Source organism: Camelus dromedarius, chromosome 7 (genome assembly GCF_036321535.1).
Source record: "Camelus dromedarius isolate mCamDro1 chromosome 7, mCamDro1.pat, whole genome shotgun sequence".
In the NCBI taxonomy this organism is placed as follows: Eukaryota; Metazoa; Chordata; class Mammalia; order Artiodactyla; family Camelidae; genus Camelus; species Camelus dromedarius.
The window spans coordinates 51,569,715-51,590,651 of NC_087442.1; the positions used below are offsets into that span (position 1 = coordinate 51,569,715).

At 35.3% G+C, this 20,937-nt stretch overlaps 1 protein-coding gene across 6 annotated transcripts in view; it reads left to right on the forward strand.

Annotated features, from left to right (window-relative positions):
* LOC105092905 (CDP-L-ribitol pyrophosphorylase A) overlaps nucleotides 1–17,592 on the forward strand; it is a 50,611-nt gene extending 33,019 nt beyond the window's left edge. For 3 of the 6 annotated variants that reach the window (XR_010381664.1, XR_010381665.1, XM_064487526.1), the window contains 3 exons: nucleotides 298–448; nucleotides 584–689; nucleotides 16,504–17,592. Coding sequence is in view for 4 of the 6 variants with exons in the window: in XM_064487526.1 (XP_064343596.1) it covers nucleotides 298–448; nucleotides 584–689; nucleotides 16,504–16,546 (300 nt within the window). In the remaining 2 variants the exon portion in view is untranslated. The remainder of the gene's footprint in view (nucleotides 1–297; nucleotides 449–583; nucleotides 690–16,503) is intronic. The other 3 variants (XM_064487525.1, XM_064487523.1, XM_064487524.1) reach the window with 1 other exon arrangement.
* The last annotated feature ends 3,345 nt before the right edge of the window (nucleotides 17,593–20,937 follow it).

Below are 20,937 nucleotides of genomic sequence, written 5' to 3' on the forward strand. Positions count from 1 at the left end.
AAATTCCATCAAACTTAATTTCTTCTTTTCTGTACTTTCTTCTCCAGTTGTGTGTGTGTATATGAGTGAGTGCATCTGTGATACTAACTGTTAATACCCACAGTACTTCTTTAGTCCTCATTATTCCTCATGTACATGCTAATAATTTGCCCATTTGGTAAATGATGAAACCAAAACTCAGAAAGGCTCAAAAATGTTAATAGGGAAAGAAAGCTACTCTAGGGGGAGAGCCCAAATTCAAACTTAGATGCCCCTGACTTCAAAGCCTTTTAATCACTGTGTCCCTTGCTCCTACAGATAAGGGAAGAACTGCTGTTTGCTCACTGGTGGGGTGCAGGTCTGAGAGCAGGCATCGCCCACGCCAGGCTCATCGTGCCTTCCCTGGCCAGCACGCTCTCTTCATTGGCTTCCATGCTTGCTCTCTATTGTGAGAACAGAGTCCCTCCGGGTAAGGAAACCACTTCCGTGTTAAATAATCATGGAGAGGCTGGTTTAACAGAATAGCAAGCAGAACATCAGAGCCTGATTTAAATTAGACAGCTACATTACATGTTCCTTTTGCTTTTTTCATTTCAACTTTTAGTTTTCAAGAACCATGCCAAGGAAGAAAGGAGAAATCATCAGCCCGAGTTTTTTTCTGATAATTTTTTACGGCAGTTTCCAAACATCAAGTTTGAAAGTTTTACACAGTGAGTACCCCTATCTTCAGCACTTGGATTCTAAAATTTCGTTTGCTTCACTTTTCACCTTTCTATCCATTAATTTCTCTGTCTACCAATTTATCTCGTTTTTCTGATACATTTTAAAGTTAACTGCAGATACCAGTGCCCTTTACTTCAAAACATTTAGTATGCATATCATCAACGAGAGTTCAGTACTCGCTGACTTTTTTTTTAAGGTAAATTGTATGTAAAGTGAAATGCAGAAAACTTGTGTATCATTTGATGATTTTTAATGTGTATATACACCCATGTAACTAAAACACCTTTCAAGGTATAGAATGTTACTATGCCAAATCCAAGATAATCCTCACTTCCCAGCCCCCTGCCCACAGAGACAATCACTGTCCCAGTTTTTACATCATATTAGGTTTACCCATTTTAGTCGTCATGATCATTCAAACAAATCCCACGGTAATGACTCATTTGTGTAAGGCTTCTTAGGATGTTTGTGAGATTTACCCACTTGCGGGTGGTGATTTATTCCTCTCTTTCTGAGTAACATCCCAATGTATAAGCATACCCCCGTTTGTTGTCCACTCTTCTTTTGAAGAAAACTTGAGCTAGTTTTTCGGTTTAGGCTTTTAGCAAGTATTCTGGTGCAAGGTTTCTTTTTCTGGTGTACACGTGTATATATTCATTTTTCTTAGGTAAATACCTGAGAGTAGAACTGCTGGATTAGGGGATGGGCATTTGTGTAGTTTTATATAGGAACTGCCAGATTGTTCCCCAAAGTAGATACACCATATGACATTCTCACTAGCAAATACATGAATATTCTGGTGGCTCCACAAGCTTACCAATATTTGGTATTGTCTGTCTTTTAAATTTTGGATTTTCTGGTGAGTAGACAGTGGTGTCTCATTTGATTTTGCATTTTTCTAATGAGTCAAGACATTGAGCACTTTTTCATGTGTTTATCAACCCTACAATTGTCTTCTTTTGTAAACTGTTCAGTATTTTTGCCTTTTCTAAAAAATTGGGTTGTTTCTTGTTTTCTTTGCCTGATTTTCAAAACTGAGCAATATTGGATACAAGTAAAATCACTGTGTTTTTAATTAGTTGTCTGAAAAGTCAATCTTATAAAACCATCCAAATTGTATGAGTAATTCTAGATAAATCAGGGAAAGGATATTAGGTGTGGTCTGTAACTATAAAGAAGAAAATAAGACATGATTTTTACTGCAGTTACTCCAGGGCTGACATGGGCCTATCCTGTCTAGAACGGAGCACGGCAGGACAGGTGAGCCCTGGGTCCATCAGGCTATCTTCAATTTTCTGGTTAACTCTCAGGAATTGTAAGATAATTATCTGATTAATGCTTCTGTGAACCTGTCCTTCAAACCTGCCACTCTTTCTCCAACATTCATTATTTCCTTGCGAAACTTGAGTGGCCATCTCCCTTTTTACCCTCCTCATTATTTAATGATTCTATAATATATATGGCCAACTGCTAAACTCAACAATGGAGGATCAATGTGAGAAGGAGCAGAGGAGTGATAAATGCATTCCCCTTACTGTCGTAAAGTTGGAAAATGATGACCATCTGCATGGGCTGAGCCAGAAGGGCAGAGAGTTCCTTTGTCTCCTTATTATTCACCCACTGTACCGTTCTACGTTCCTTTAGTGGCCAAAGGGTGACAAGCAATACATCAGGGTTTTGCTGTAAAATATTATCTAAAGGCAAGAAGTGGACCTGTAGGAAAGATAGAATTCTACACTGAGCCATGGGATTTATGATAAAATTCTAGAACCAAATAAAAAATATCTGTGACTACATTTATGTGAAGCAGTGGTGCCATTCTTTGGCTGGTTTAGGTAATCGCAGGTGCACATTCTTAGTCATACTCGAGATATATCCCAGTAGACATTTGGGAATCTGTTTTGAATTTAAAGTGGAAGTTCCAAGACAGATTTGGCAATTCTTTTCAAATTCTCTTTTTCAGAGGAAAACACATATTGTGGAAAAACACTGGAAACATATAGATTGTGACTCAAAAATAGTGCACTACACACATATAAATACAAAAATGCACTCTTTGGTTTTGATACGTTAATTTTTTTGTGACACCTCTGGATGTGCATTGGACCCATGTAAGAGAAACATTTAAATAAATTTATCTCAGCTATAAAGTAATTTCGTATTTCATATAAAGACATTTCCACGAATATGAAACAGGAAACTTAGCAATGAGCACAAATAGCAAACAAAGCAGGGACTGAAAATCAGAGGAACCCAAATTCCAGCTCAATAATTGGACGTGTTACACCATAATGAAAGGGTTGCAAAAGTATTTTTAAATATGTAAATTGGTTATCTGAGGAACATTAGCTGTTAGTGTTTCAAACAGAAATATTAAGGTGTTTTAATCAAAATTGAGGAGTGGGAATTTTTCTTTCCTTACTATTCAGTATACCTGCTTCTTTGTCACTGTAAATTTAACACTGTCGCCTAAGGTAGGTGGTGAACTTATGCTGTCTGAATTTATTTAATTTTTTATTTCTGCTGGGTAGGAATGAAATAATTTGGAGCATTTCTGTATTTTTTTTTCCAAAAAGAGCCCAGCACATGCCATATTGTAAATACTAGCCAGAAATATATGCTAATGAGAAAAATTCAACTATCCTCATGGGAAACCGGTTGTTTATTCTTTCTCCTTGCTTCCATTTCTCCCCCATTTCCCTGTGCCTATCAGGATGAGTGTATCAAAGAGAACTTCCAGCTTACACGTCTTTTGGAGCCTGACTGGGCCTGTCTGGTCTGAAGTGTGGTGTGTGTGTGCGTGTAGAGAGGCGCGTTCCTGGGTCAGTGACTGTTCTGTAAAGTAGAACTTCCCTGTGCATGGTGTCAGCGATGAGTTGTGGATATATAGCCACATATTCTCTGGGCTCTGGGGGGTTCAGGTAGGGCTAGGGGTAGCTGGTATCCTGGTTCAGTAGCCTGCTGCTATGGGCAACACTGAAATGATCCATGGGTGATGACCACAAACCACTGGGTCTGAAGGAAGGCCACGTGATACCTTAAGCTATCTGACCATCTGAAGAGTCTTTCTCCATAGCTAAGGAGTGTTCTGTATGTACATGGACATCTGTTGAGGGCTCACTAGATGTGGGACCACAAAATATGGTAGCTGAGTGGCACACAGCCTGATGGCGTAAGGAAGTTTTGCAAGGACTCTTGGTAGGTCTCATTGTGAGTGGCAGCCGGAATCTCTGTCTTTGCATACGTGGGATGCTTCTATGTGTTTTTGACCCTTGTGCTCTCAGTGACATTTAAGCTTGTTGGATGTTCTAGCCATGCATGTGTGCATTCTGTCCCCTAGTTTGAAATATCTTATATGAAAAAGTTCAATTGGATTCAAAATTATTTTGTCTTCAGAAATGCCCATGTTAATTATATTTGTCAGGGAAAGACATGGAGGAGTTCTTCAAATGTAAGCAGTTTAAACATGAAAGTTAAGTTTCTCATGGGAAATTTCAAAAGATTTTGTTTGCCAGTATGATAAAAATTCAACATGTAATATTTTCTCTTAATGCTCTGTCTTCGTAATTATATAATGTCAAGAAAATTTAATATTTTTTCCCAAAAAGATATGAGTAAGACTCTCCTAACTCCTTTCCAGTTTCCTCCTGTGAGCCATACAAATCCTGTCATTTTCTCTGTGTGCCGTGACAGGGACAGCAGGGGGAGGCCCCGCAGCAAGGCGTATTGGTCACTGGTCTTCCTTTTATAGGTGTCAGTTACTGGGAACTTAAGGACCAGTGTTGTTCACCTTCCTCTCTTTGCTAATGAATTAAAGTTTCCTCCTCTAGTGAGAAATTATAAAACACAAAGAAATCGATGAACACTGACCTGGACTCAATAATGAAATCTATGTAGTTCACAAAATAACTACACAGCAACAGCATTTATAAGTGACATGCAGGCATTACTCTGTGGCGTTAGTGACCAGCTGCTCCTCCCAGGACCCTGGCCCTGGACACGGCTGCCAGAGCAGACTTCTGCATTTCTGTTACATGTAGTCCTTCAACAGCCTCAAATTTGTCTCCTCTGCCCTTCTGTTCCCTGCTCTACCCTCTTGGATCTGGGACTGAGTGCAGAAAGCCTCCAGACACTCTTTTCAAATGCTTTAAAACAATTTTCAAATAAACTTTCTCCATGTATACAGAATACAGAACCATGAATGCAGGCTATTTTTAAAAATAATAAAAGAACTCAGTCATTCTTTCTAAAGCCCTCCCCAATCTCACACCCCTGGCCCCAGCAACCTTTCTCTCTCCCTCTCTCTCTCTCTCTCTCTCACACACACACACACACACACACTCTCTCACTCACTCACTCACATAATATACAGAACTTCACATCAGCTGCTCAGACTTTGTCAGCTACAGTTTGTTGACCAGTGGATATATAACCCCACCTGGTGCCACAGAGATTTGAAACCACTTTAGAAAGAGACACTGCAGGAGTAATTCATGTGTTGCAGTGTGTTCTATATTGAGTTCATTAAGTAATTTTTTTTTATACTATACTTTGCCAAATTCAAGGGGATATTGGTGGGAGAGACAAATTTTCTGACTGGAGATTTGAGGTACAGTGTAATTCACTGGAACACTTTAACCAGGAGTCACAAGAACTGGAAGGCTGTAAACCTTTCAGAATTTCTCTGACGACTTGATGGGTACAGAGTCAGACTGCTTTCATTTCTATCCTCTCCCACTGCCACCACCCTCATCCAAACCACTCTCATCTCTCACTTGGGCAACTCACTGTTGACCTAGCTGGTTTTGCTTCAGTGCTTTCTCACAGATCATTTGTTCTCCCCAGAATAGCTAGTTATAATTGCTCTTTCCCTTACTCTGACTCACAGCCTTACATCATCTGCCCTCCTCATCTTCTCTTCCCTGCTCACTGTGGTCCAGTCACATTGTGTTTCTTGCTCTCCATCACTCTTAGTCCTTCACATACTTTAGACCTTCATACTTACTGTTCTTCATTTCTATCATTTTTCATCTACCCTGCTCTTTACAAGTCTAGCTTCTTCATATTGATCATATCGCAGCTTAAACATCATTCCATCCATCAGCCTTTCCTGACCATGTCACCTCAAATAGCACCCATATGCAAAAACCTTCTCAGCCTTCTGTTTATATTCTTTATAGCTCTATCAAAGTCTGAATTTCTTTGTTTATATCAATGTGTCTACTCTGGTGCATTTCCTATAAAGATGGGAATGCTGTCTTTCTCATTTCATCACTGTATTTTCACCATTAGAGTGAGGAGTAACACTAAGTGATGAATAATTAAGACAAATGAAAAATTATTCTTACAAAAGAGCTGCAGTGAGTTACCTAAGAACTTAGATCCAAGAACTAATAAGAAAATGGTTTTCAATTTCAAGCATATCAGTTATGGTCAAGTATAAAGGAGCCACGTATATTGGCAACTATCTCCTTCTTCCTCTTCTCCACCTCCCAGAAACCAGGGTATTACTGCATCGGTACAGAATCTAGCTTGGCAGCACTTCAGCCGAATCTTTGCTGTAAAATGTCTGATGGACCAAGGATTTTTTGTTTTTTTCTTTGGGACCTGTTTACATAGAATAAAATTGTCCATTTGATCAGTACCCATGATCTCCAACAAGGGGGCAAGAGGAAAGCAGTCTGATTGCAGCGGCATGCAAATACGCGCCAGACTTCCTCCTTCATGGGCACTTCACATTTTTCAAATGAAAACTTATTGATACAGATATTTTCCCTAATAGGAAAAACATTTGGAGGCGTAATTTTGAGCACCCCTGACTCCCATATGTCTGAGTCTTGGGCTAGAAAAGGATTTAGGAACTTGACATCTTGTATCTAAAAGACTGCCAAGATCTTGCTTAAAGCACACCACCCTACACTAATCCTAATGAAAGTATCACGTAAGATTTCACTCTTCCTTTTATATTAGTCAGGCATGCCTTACTAATCTTCCCTTTCTATAAGAATTATATTGGTAAGTTTGGTTTGTAAAACACATATAGTAAATAATCGTTTGACCAAAAGCAATATTGGATGCATATTAACATTTTGTTCGCGTGCATTATACTGGTGCAACCTTGGCGTATTTGTATCAAAGTTCCACTGGCAGTGTTTTGCTTTTGATCTGTGAGCTATTAGAAGCCCTGTTACTACAGATGAAAGGAGTTAGAAAGTTCTATATCATAATGCAGTGCGATCAGTAATTCACAGAGCAGGTAATTTGCAATGACTTGCCAAGCCTTTGATTGCACCGGGTTTATGGCTATTAGCAGTTTCCCCTTTCAAATTTGTATGGTTCCATACTTCCTTTTTGACCTCTTTTTCATCATTTATGGTCCAATTTGGTAGTGAAAAAACGTAACTGCTTGCTTAGTGCACGGCTGTCATTCAAACCCCAGTGACTTACTGAGCACTTTGACATTTGTGATGATGAAAAAAACATTAAGCAGGTGTACAGAACACTAACCAGGTTCCTGCAACAATGCTTTATGGGATTCACAATGTACCCCTGGGCTATAAACTAATTCAGACTTGATTTTTCTCTATCAATTTAATCTCAGTGTTCAAACTCCCATTCAAAGAAGGAGGCAAAGTTTTCACTAAATTTGAAGTTCAATAAAATTCCCAGTAATAATGTTAAAATGGGACCTCGTAGGAACAATTGGAAGGGCAGTGACTGCTTGCCACTAAAATAATACAAAAGTATGGCTCACATGTCTACTTTGAAGTCATGCAATTAGGAGTACTACTTGATACTGGACTATATAAAATTTAAGCCCTATAAAATGTCTTTAGCAATGAAAACTTACAGCTAAATGGCATGCTTTGGGCCCTGAGCTGTCTGAATTGTATGTATACCACGTGAAGGAAACATCACATTATTCTGTGGAGGTTTTTCTTTGCGCATTTAAAATTGGTCATCTGTTGTACAGGTGTGCGGCACATCTTGGTGTGGGTTAGTCTGGCTTCACGTGCAGTTTGTCTGGGAGATGTGAAGCCTGCAAAACTCAACACAGTCCAGGTCCCCAATTAGTGTGTTTGGGGAGGTGTTCAAAGTCGGGACGCCTGAGCAGAGGGAATGACTGGTCAGTGATTTCAGGACAGGTTAGACAGCTCAGAATCTATCATTCAGGTCCAACGCCATTTTCAGTTTAAAGTGGCAAAAATGTCACTTGGGCATCCAGACTCACAGATACCTAACAAAGAAAGACTGTTGTCAAGATCATCCACTTCCTATCATCATTCCAGTGTGAAAAGAAAATACTTTTTTTCCCAATAATATGGAACAGACAAGTGTTGCACATCAATCTTCTGGATGTTTACCATATTTAGGAGATCATTTGAGAAATTCTAAGACTAGAATAGACAGTTTTGAGTAGTTTTACATTCGTAAGTGGTGGCTTCTAATAGAGAATAAAAGTTACATCCATTTATATAGAAGGCAGAAATACCTTATTGCCCTGGAAGCCCCTAGAAGAGTAATTACATGCAAATTGAGGAGATACGGCTGCAGACACATTCTTACTTGTGGCTGATGAGGACTTGTCCTGTAGAGTAAGTGCACTTGAAGGTCAAAAGGCAAAGAGCCATCCGTGCACGAACGGTGGCTCATATACACAGAGCATTGTGCACGGAAAACTGAGTGTCCTTTTCAGCCACAGCTGGGCACGTGGAAAGCAGCCGCATCAGTTGCTTCTTTGAATATAAAGTAGTCACAGTCATAATATCCCACGCCTGCTTAGCAAAACACAGTGATGATTGACAGCTTCCCATATCCTTACCATCTAGCTATTTTATTGTAACATTTTCATCTTCTGTTACATGTCCATTTCCTACTCAATACAACGGCCGTGAGCGCTCACCATACACCGTCCTCCCAGCCAAATGTGCTAGTTAGAGACTAGTGACGTGAATGGGACAAAGACGGGAAGTGCAATTAAAAAACAAAGCAGTGCTGATGCTTTATGAGTTTTACAGAGATGGCAAGAAATTTTATATCTGCTGTGTCCCTCAGGCTGGTTGTAATTTCAGCGTAGAGTGGAAATGGTCCTGAGAAATTATTGATCTTGACTTTTAGCAGGCCTGCAGTAAAGCAGAGGTAACAAATAATGTCATGCTTGAAGTTGGTGAAAAAATATTTGCAGTCATGGTTCTAAGTTGGGGCCAAACTCGGGAGCGCTGAACCCAAACCCAAAAGCACCCTGACTTTTTCCAGTCTCACGTAATATTTTTATTTGTTTAGTTTCACTGATGAGATTTTTAGGTTAGTTAACTAGTACTTCCTGCTAACCTGTCTTGATATTTTATCAGGTCTTACCCAAAAACACATGCTTGTTTTGAGTCCATGTGCTGACAACTACTTAAATGCATCACTCCTTATTTATTGCAACCTTTGCCTGTGCTTTCATCTTTTCAAAGATTTTGCATGATCCTTTGGTGTAGGTTTTTTAGAAAAATGAATGAATTGATGAGGTCTAACCTTCCAGGGAAAATATATAAGCATACCATAAAAAGTGCAAATATGAACCAGAGGAGAGTACCTGAAACCAGTGTACTCGTATGTAGAAAACTAGTGCATATTATTTCTTTGAGAGTTCATTCAGCTTTGGCTACAATTACCCATTTGCATTATAATATGAGCTCTGAATGAATTCATCCCTAACGTGGGAATTCCAAGGAAAATCGTCTCAGTTTATGAAATTACACTTAGCACGTTTATTTGTTCTCTCTCAACTTGAAACCCACAAATTTTTATTAAGGCTATGGGTCATATTTCAAATAGCAAGAAATCTTCACGTCTCCCTTTTCTTCCCCCTCAAAATAAGTCTACAAAGCACCTGGATTTAGAAGGACAACATAGATACAGTGCCATTAACTCTGAAAACTAGCGAGCACTTCCATAATAAAAATAAACAGTGTGTACTGTAATCGATGAGGAGGCAACATCCCACACTGTTTATTGATTCATAAGGTTAAGATTAAAGTGGGATTCTTGCCTATGTTTATCAACAGGTTTTTTTTTCCTTCTCTTTTTTTAAAGCAGCAAGTGAACCTGGAATCCCACAAACCAATCAATAAAGTTTAAAAGCTTCAGTGAATCTAACCCATAACAGGTCCTTGTTTGGAGAACATGCTCAAGAAACACATGTGCCTTTAAGAGGTCTTGAAAGACTTTACACCCATGGACCATTACCATTTCCAAACACCCTGCAGCATTACCAGTCCAACATATGCTGACTGTATATCACCGTGACCCTCTCACTAAAGCTCTTTTGACTGGAGTGCTTTTAATACCCACTTTCTCAGCTGAGCTCAGGAGTGATTTGTTTTACATGCCACATTAATCCTTTCCACATTTTCTGGATGAGGCAGCCACAATTCCACTTGTGAGGTGTTTCTAAAACACAGTTATAGGAATAAAGCAGCAGGGTCCCAGACTTGACAACTTCCCTCTAGGCAGCTGACAAAGTGGGCTATCGTGCCTCGGGTTTAACTCTTCAAACGAGCGTTTGTGCCCGGCCACTAGGGTGGGCCAGCCTTCCAGGCCAGTAGGAAGCCCCATTTATTGAAGGCAATTTACTCTCAATTAAAACGCTGTAGGAATCTTCAGAGGTAATGCCTTCTTGATACTATACATATTAGTACAATTCAGATCAAGAATAAATGAAAAAAAGCAATAGAACTAAAAAGATAGAAAACACACCTCAGTAAAACCAAAGAAAGTTTATACATCACACCTTCATAATTGTAGGAAAGAGCTTTTTTTTTTTTTTTTTTTTAACTAAACGGCAATTAGTGTTCAAAGCACAGGCTTTTATTATGTGGTAATTTTACAGTTTTAACTTTAAAGGCAACATACCCACACCACCCCCCAAATATATTCGAAGAGCAGTGAACTTCTGTTGCTTGCATTTACGAACTTTTCCACGTTTTTAATGTTCATTGAATCTAAGTAATGTAGGTTTCCGAAATTTCGAGTTGTCAACAAGGCTAACTGATTGGACCAATCAATTGTTAAAAAAATACGTTTTTACATGTCAGCACTTGGCTGATTTTATTAACTTGTTAGCATTATGCTCCCAATTTTATGTGTTAAAATCTAACTGTACAAGCAACTTGAGGCCTAAAATTGTGCCTTTATCCAGTCCTAATTTATTGTTCGTCCCTCATAAATTTTATTTGTAGCTTCAATGGTCTGAAAAAAGCAATAAATCTTAGTGAGGTGAGTTTTACATAGTTTAGATTGAGTTCCTTATTTTCGCTTGAAATGAATCCAATCCATTCCTTCCAGTGTCATCATCATGTGGCTGATAGTGTGTCTCAAAGTAAGACGTCACTGAGTCAGAGATCTTTTTCCTAAGGTACAGGATATCAGTTACATGTGCTCAGGTGATAAATCATTTACATAAATTATGGAGAAACTGATGTAATGTTTACAAAATAGAGTTCTGTAATGAAAGAATACTTCCCTACTTATTTCTTGTCCCAGGTTGTTTTCTTTAGATAATCAGAAATATAAGTCTAGTTTTCCTGAAGAAGCCTTCTAGAGGAATGATATACTGAGGTGTCATTGCCACTGTTGAAATCCTAGTTGCTAAACTGTGCCTGGAAAAACACAGGTGCTCATTAAATATTTGTAAAATGGATGATGGATTCAAACACAACCCTTCACATTCTACACAAGAAGCTGGTTTATAATAATAATAAAACTCAACATTCATTTTAGCACTAGAACGGCTACCAAAAAGTTCTATATTTCCTAGTGATCTTTAAAACAACAAAAAAATCTGATCAAGTGAAGAAAAAAAGACATTAAAATCTCTCTGTGCACAAACAGACACATACATACAATACACTTCCCAGCAGATTCTACTTTAAAAAAAATGTATACTCAAATGTAGAAAGCAGAATACTTAACAAATTATTTGATACATTTTTAGAACTTTGAAAAGTTGAGTTTAAACCAATTTGTCAACAGTTAAGAACTATAAATTGTCTCAGCTATCTGTGAGATGTTTTAAAGTTGATTTTTAAAAATGACTTTTAGCTTTTAAAACTCTTCTCAACATCTAGAATCATCTCAAAACAAGAAGATGCTTTCAGGAAAAAAATGCACACGTGTAAAGTTGGCAGTCTGAAACTTGATTTCAAAGTTTCTGCTTTCAGTATCTCTAAAGAAAACCTTCTAGATTACTTTCTTTCTCTAAATTGATGTTTCTTTAGCAGGATCTAGAATTCCTTGGCTAGCTTAGAATCATAAAAGCACTGATTTTTACCCTGCTTGGACATTTGCTCATTTGAGTTTGGGTTCGTATTTAGTTATATCCACTAAAATTGCCCATTCCTCTTTTGCCATTGGGCATTTTTTCAATCTTAACAAAACCAAGTCCATATTATAGGCCTGGTGGCCAACATTCCAGGTAAATGAATGGGTTTTAAAGAAAAATGGTGCTATTTTTCAAAAGCCTGACATTTAAAAAAATACAAGTCCAGAATTGAAGCCTTCAATAATTTTTCCATGCCTATATGCTACAAGAAGCAAATGGTTACACAAATGAATACATCTGGGATTATTTTCAAGCTGTTATCCCCCACCAGGGAAAATATTGAGAAATAAGGTTCAGTCTTTGTGCTGGAACTACAAAGAGGCCAGCCATCTTGATGCTTTTCCAGATCGTTTAATGATTTTCCTCATATTGTGTTGGTGGCTTTACTGCCCTGTTCTGTATGCCTTCCCATTCATCGTTGGTAACCATTTATGTTGGGTATGTTCCAATTTCCAAATCTGTTTTGTGGCATTTATTGCTTGCAGCTAATAAGGCCATTCAGTATTTTTTATATATAGAAAATATTACAAAATATACTTTACCATGGAAAGCTAGAGGAAATGATTCAAAATTTAAAAACAGCCTTATTAAAAGGATGAAGTAACTTTGCCTTCAAACTGCTAAGTGAGGGCAACTGTGGTTGAGAGGTGCCATTCTGCTTCTAGAGTCCAGGAGATTAGGCGTGTGTGTGTATATGTTGTATATGTATATGTAGGCATATAATGAAGTAAGCATATGTATATTACATGTATGTATAATAAGTGCAAAAGAAATGGAAATTCATATATGCAATCTCTGACTTCATGAGAGAACCTCCTGGTATTTTCCTTATTAGCTTGGATTTTAGTTTTAGAGTTTTTGAGTTTTTAGAGTTCTGCCTTTCTATGACTTTATATAAACTAAAAATTACTTAGAGTTTGCTTTCCACAATTAACTTCAAGTTAATTCATAAAAAATTAATACTGTCATTAAGGTAGTCTTTTACTCAACATACATTTAAGGAGATTATGTTAATCAGGCTGACTGTCCTTTTATAATTCAGTGTAAATTAGGTATTTAACATCTGTTTCTTAACTTCAAATATACTTAGATTCAGTTCATAAATTATTTTGATTTCTTACATTTAAAATGTACATTACCATACTAAATATCTGCATATTTTTAAACTCATAAATAAAAGTGATTTGAGATTTTATTTATGACCAAAATCTGAAATAAGATAGTCTTCTGAAAACATAATTAATTCTTTTTTAATACTATCTTTGTGAATTTCAATTTCAATGTCCTATCTTAAGGGAATAGTTTTGTTTTTTTTTTTACCAGAGAATATAGGCACTAATTGTTTAAGAGTATATAAATAATGCAGAGGATAGTTGGGTTAATAATGATGTGGTTAATCCATTTCTACATTAGGAGTTTCAGGAAAGAAAAAATTCTCAACTATAACCCACAGAGGTAAGGCTGCAAAACCTTTCTTTGAGAATGATTTTTAATGTTACTGAATGAAAAAACAATACCAATTTTAAGATACGGGCATTGACGGAAGTGTTGGTAGTGCATGGATTTACGAAGAAGTGAACTATTTTCTGTGAGAGTAACTTGCAGGTCTTTCTACCCTTGAACGTCACCTGATGGAGTCATGTGAGGTGTGCAAACAGGCAGTATTTGAGCTCTTAGATATTTATATTTTAACAAGAGTGACATCAAATTGATAGGTATTTACATTCAATAGATTAAATTTGCTTTTTTGCAAAGAAGGCAACTTATTTAATTTCACTAAGTTATGCTTATGTTAATACTTTGGACATCTAAAAACTTAGATGGTTTTGAATAGTATGTTCTTAGTTTTCTGATCTGAGTCATAAATCATCATTTGAAAGCACTTACCAATATGAGAGCAGACATTTAGAAAATCTGCTTCATCTTCAACAATAACAAATCTTACTCTTCAATGATAACAAAGATTATATATGTGTGTTTATGTATAACATACATGTGTTAACAGATTCATGTATATTTCTGATTTTGCACATGTATACACCAACTTATTATGTAAATAATAATATTATCATTTGTAGATACTAGTTTTAGGTCCTGTCCTGCAACTTTTTACATGGACCACTTCCTCTGCCACTATATAAAGATATGCTCCAATGTTTTTAATATTGCACTATACTCCCTTAACAAATATATCATAAGTTATTTAAACGTTTCCTTATTGATAAAATATTTGTTTCAATATATCAGCTGTTAGAAACAATTCTTCACTGAGCAGTCTCTCAAACTATTTTGCATTCTTGAGCTCATATACTTACTGTGTAATTTTTGAAAATATTACTGACTCACTGTATATGCATATTATTCAATTTATTGATGCTAACAAATGCTTTCTAAAAAATAGTGATAAATTGCCAACAAAATTGACAGAGGATGTTTATTACTCCTCTACAAACATGAATTTTATCACAATTTCTCTTTTTCCTTTTTCTTTTTAAAATAATACAAAGTGTATATGCTAATATTAAAAATGTCTAGCAATACAGAACTATATATAAGAAGGTTAAAAGGCAAATTTTATTTTCTTTTTGATCTCTTTCACTGTCTCCTTCCCACCAATCACACAACCACTGTTACTCCCAGTTATCTCTGTGCATTTTCAGAAATCTATTTTGGCATATGTTCTTAATACTACTTCTTAGTCATAAGTGGGGTCTTATTCTATACTTTATTCTACAATAGCCTTTTCTTCACTTGTAAATATATCAAGTTTAGCTGTTTTATTTTTAATGGCTGCATATGATTATGTACTTTTTATGTTAATTTATTTAATCCTTCTATTGAATAATACTTAGGTTATTTTCAGGTTTTCCCTATTACAAATTTACTTTGTATTAACTTCATACAGAAATCTTTCCCACTAGTGTGTTTGTGAATAGGTATTTTGAATTGGAATTATGGAATCAAAGAATATACACAACAGAAATTTTGATAAATACTGCCAATTTGCCTTACTAATCTTTTAAAAATCTTTGCCATCCATATGGCAATAATAATTCATTTTTATTTGTAATTTTTTTGTATTGTTGAGATGAAAAAGCTAACCATGTTTTTAGGTCACTGAATATGTTTGAAATATCAGTTAAGACAATTTGCTAAATTTTCTTTTGTGTATGTGCTGCCGAAGCGAGCACTAAATTTTCTTTTGTGTTAGTTCTCGTTTACCTTACAATTTATAGGACTTTTTTCTCTGTTGTAATTATTACCCATTTTGCTATCTTATTTTTGTCTTTCCACTCTGTTAAGGATTTTCCTTTTTTTTCTTATGTATTTTAATTTTTATGTTCTAAAATTTATTAATTTTTTTCCTTTTTGGCTTTTGAATTTTGCAGAATAATTAGAAAAGCTTCCCTACCCCAAAGATGAAAGATACCTGCAAACAATTTCTTAGGTTTGTTGCTTTTTACACGTATAATACTTTGAAGCCCATTTGGGATTTATTTTCATAGAAGTGAATAAGTTGCCCAGGTTTATTTTCCAAGTTTATTTTCTTTTCCAAATTATAAGCCAGTTGGCCCAATACCACATGATGAATGATCTAGACTGTGTAGAAATGCCAGCTTTTACATATATTATTTTCCCATGCATATTTACATCTATTTTTAGATTTTCTATTTTGTGCCATTGATGTTTGTTTCTGCCTCAGTATTGAATGTTTCCAATCATTTTAACTTTATAATGAAATTTACTGCTATGTAAGAGTAGGTCACACTCCATTGCTTCTATTTCAAAGAACTTTCTCTGCTTTATTCATGTCCAATTTAAGACCAAAAAGAAACAAATGTCTATTTTCAATGGGGATGCCTTGAATTTTCACATTAATTTAAGAAGGATTGATATTTGTAAATATTTTGAAATTTTACTGTCCAGTAAATACAATATTGGATGATTTCATCCCATTAAAGATCTTTCTAATGTCCCTCAATAGAGTTTTATAATCGTATTCATGTGAATATTAACTATTTCTTTTAAAGTTTACTTATAGGTAAGTTATTTTAAGTGATTTTCCAAATGGACTATGTATTTTATATGTGATACTGTTCATAGAAGAAGACTTTATTTTGCAAATGACTACTTTATTGAAATTTGTTATAATTTCTAATAATTTATGCAATAGCTATTTTGCTTTTCTAAAGAAATTATCATATAATCCACAAATAATTAAAATTTCGTTTCATTCTTCTTATCGTTGCTATTGTTTTCTGACATACTGACAATTTGTTGACTACTTTATGGAGTAATTAAATAATACTGGTGATAATAGATACCCTTACCTTAATTCTAATTGTGATGGTTAATTCTAAGTGTCAGTTTGCCTTCCATAAGGGATGCCCAGATGGCTGGTAAAACATAATTTCTGGGTGTGTTCTTGACAGTGTTTCTGGAAGAGATGAGCATCTGAATCAGCAGACTGAATAAAGAAGATCCACCCTCACCAGTATGGCTGTACATCATCCAACCCATTGAAGGCCTGAACAGAACAAAAATGCAGAGGAAAGGTGAATTGTCTCTCTTTATTCTTGAGCTGAGATGTCCATATCTTTTCTTACCCTCAGCCTTCAGAGCTCCTGGTTCTTGGGCCTTTGGACCGAAGACTTACACCATTGGCTCCCCTGGTTCTGTGACCTTAAGTCTGACACTGAAATATACCACCAGCTTTCGTGGTTCTCCAGCTTGCAGACAGCAGATTGTAGGACTTCCTGGCTTCTACAACCTTGTGAGCTAGTTCCTATAATCTTCTCATCTGTATCTCTGTATATTCTGTTTGTTCTGTTTCTTTGGACAACCCTGATTAATACACTTACTTTAATACTAACGGAACGAGATTACACTGCAAAGTATACTCGTCTTACTGGTTTATGATAGAAAAAATATTTTAACATTGTTAGAGATCTAGTCACATATTTCTGATTTAGAAGTAGATACTGGCTTTTCTTTTTTCAGATGATTATCCATTTATATTGAGATGGATTTGTCATTTTCATCATTTAAATGTTAATATAGTGAGTTTTATTAACAAATTTCCTAATAGAAAACATATTTACTTTCCATGAAAAAAGCTTTTAAGATATTTAAAAGTACTGTTGGGTTTTTATATGTATTGTTTTATTATGTTCATCTTGTAAGTAGATTGGAATGTGATATTTTTGTTGTATGCTTTAAGTAGATTAGCTAACCTAAGTTATTTAGACTGGAATAAAATTTACCTTTTTGCAGACAGTTTATTTAAAATCAAAATACATGCTTCTTTTGTGCTTTGACACATTTACATGGCAAAGATTTTTGCTCTGTTACTGTTTCTAAGATTTTCTATAAATTTATCAGTGAAATTGTGTCTAGCCTTTTTGTGAGCCAAGTCTTTAATAACTTTTGAACTTCTTTTATATTTATTGTCTGATTCACTTCTTTATATCTTCAGTTTGGTAATTTATATTTTCCATGTTTTCAAAGTAATTTTTGTTATACTGAGTTTTCTATTAAATTTTTAAAAATTTCTTCTATGTCCATAAATATTTTTACTCATTCTTAATATGTGTTTTTATTCTACCTCCATTTTTCCTGATTATTTAGTTTTACTCATGCTATTGTGCTCCCCACCCAAAAGAGCCAGTATATTTTGTTTCTAATTCTGTTATTTTTCTATTTTCTAAACATTTAACTATGCTTTTTTCTAACTTAAATCTTTCCTTTGTTTTCTCTTATGTTTTATTTTAAAGGTCCCTTCAAATTAATTGAATTAAACACATAATCCATGTATTTTTGTTATTTTCTAGTTGCTTTCCATTATACATTCTTATGTAAATGAAGCTAACTGGTGGCTACATTGTTGTTCAGCTAAAAGACTGTATTTCTCTTTCCTAGACTCAAACTTTGAAGTAGAAATATAGAAGCATTAGTACCAATGTCACCAAGAGATAATTCTAATATGTTTATCCTTAGAAAATCTTACAACTTTAATTTGCTAATGCCATGGAAAGCAAGTAGTCTAGGTTAAGTAGTATGGAAAGGGCAATATTTAATAATATAATATAATAACATAATAAGCATTATATTATACATTATTATGTAAAATTTCATTGTAATACTTGTTTCTAGATACTTTTTCTTTAAATTATTTTATCAAAATAACTTCCAGCAATGAATAGAAATTTGTAAAATATATAAAAACACAAAAAAAACAAATACTTGGTTCTTCAACTACCTAAGTACAATTTGTTAACATTTGTGATGTAATCTGTATCACAAATTTAGTCTTAGACATATTTTTAAAATTAAAGTATAGTTAATTTACAATGATTCAGATGGACAACAAAGTGATCCAGTTATATGTATATATTCTTTTTCAGATTCTTTTCCAGTATAGGGTATTACAAGATAATACAAAATAGTTCCCTGTGCTATACAGTAGGTCCTTGTTTATCTATTTTATATATAGTGGTGTGTGTATGTTAATCCCAAACTCCTAATTTGTCCCTCTACCCTTTTCCCCTTTGGTAACCATAAGTCTGTTTTCTATGTCTGTGAGCCTATTTCTGTTGTGTAAACAAGTTCATTTGAATTATTTTTTAAGATTCCACATAGAAGGTATATATTTGTTTTTCTGTATGACTTACTTCACTTAGTATGATTGTCTTCTAGGTCCATCGTTGTTGCTGCAAGTATCATTATTTCATTCTTTTTTATGGCTAGGTAATATTCACTTGGATATACATACCACATCTTCTTTATCCAATCATCTGTTAATGTACATTTAGGTTGCGTCCATGTCTCGGCCATTGTAAACAGTGTTGCTATGAACATTGGGGTGCACGTATCTTTTCTCATTAGAGTTCCCTTCGAATATATGTCCAGGAGTGGGATTGCTGGATCATAGGGTAAGTCTATTTTTAGTTTTTTTAAGGAATCTCCATACTGTTTTCCATAATGGCTGCACCAAACTACATTCCCACCAACAGTATGGGAGGGCCCCTTTTTCTCCACACCCTCTCCAGCATTTATTATCTTTAAACTTTTTAATGATAACCATTTTGACTGGTGTGAAGTGATACCTCATTGTAGTTTTGATTTCCATTACTCTAATAATTAGCAACATTGAGCATCTTTTCACGTTCCTGTTGGCTATCTGTATGTTTTCTTTGGAGAAATGTGTATTTAGGTCTTCTACCCATTTGTTGATTGGGCTGTGTTTGTTTTGTTTTGTTTGCTTGCTATTGAGAATTGAGTTATATAAGCTGTTTATATGTTTTGGAAATTATTCCTTGTTGGTTGCATCATTTACAAATAATTTCTCCCATTCTGTAAATGGTCTTACTGTTTTGTTTATGGTTTCCTTTGCTGTGCAAAATCTTTTAGGGTTAATTAGGTACCATTTGTTTGTTTTTGTTTTGTTTCCATTACTCTAGGAGATGGATCCCCAAAAATATTGCTGCGATTTATGTCAAAGAGTGTTCTGCCTATGTTTTTCTCTAGGAGCTTTAGAGTATTTGGTCTTATCTTGAGGTCTTTAATCCGTTTTGAGTTTATTTTTGTATATGGTGTGAGAAAATGTTCTAATTTCATTCTTCTACATGTAGTTTTCCCAGCAGCACTTATTGAGGAGACTGTCTTTTCTCCAGTGTGTATTCTTGCCTCTTTTGTCCCAGATTAACTGACTATAAGTGCAGGAATTTATTTCTGGGCTTTCTATCCTGTTCCATTGATCTGTGTGTCTGTTTTTGTGCCAGTACCATCCCTTAGCTTTGTGGCATAGTCTGAAGTCAGGAAGTTTTGTGCTATAGCCTGAAGTCAGCTGTGTTCTTCTTTCTGAAGATTGTTTAGTCTAGGTGCGGGTCATTTGTGTTTCCATAAAAATTTTTAAATGTTTTGTTCTAGTTCTGTGAAAAACACCACTGGTAATTTGACAGGGGTTGCACTGAATCTGTATATTGTGTTGAGTAGTATGGTCATTTTAACAATACTGTTTCCTCTAATCCAAGAACACAGTATATCTTTACATGTGTTTATTTCATCTTCAGTCTCTCATCAGCATCTTACAGGTTTCTAAGTACAGGTCTTTTGTCTCCTTAGGTAGGCTTGCTCCTAGGTATTTTATTCTTTTTAATGCGATGGTAAATTGGATTGTTTCCATAACGGCTTTTTCTGATATTTTGTTTTTGGTGTATAGAAATTCAACAATTTCTGTATACTAATTTTGTATCGTGCAAAATTACTGAATTCATCGATGACCTCTAGTAGTTTTCTGGTGGTATCCTTAGGATTTTCTATGTATAGTATCTTGTCATCTGCAAATAGTGACAGTTCTACTTCATTTTCAGTTGGATTCCTTTTTTTTCTCTTCTCTGATTGCTGTGGGGATAAAATAAGACATAATTTTATTTAAGTTATGTTGCATAAAAGTGGCAAGAGAGGGCATCCTTGTCTTGCTCCTGATCTTAGGGGAATGCTTTCAGCTTTTCACCACTGAGTACAATGTTAGGTGAGGGTCTAGTCATATATACCTTTATTAAATGTTCGATAGAACTCACCTGTGAAGCCATCTGGTCCTGGACTTTTTGTTGGGAGTTTTTAAATTACTGATTCAGTTTCGGTACTAGTAGCTAGTTTGTTCATATTTTCTATTTCTTCTTGGTTTGTTCTTGGGAGATTGTAACTTTCTATTTGTCCATTTCTTCTAGCTTGTCCATTTTATTGGCATATAGTTGCTCATAGTAGTCTCTTATGAGCCTTTGTATTTCTGCAGTGTTAGTTGTAACTTCTCCTTTTTCATTTCTGATTTTAATGATGTGGACTCACTCCCTTTCTTTCTTGGT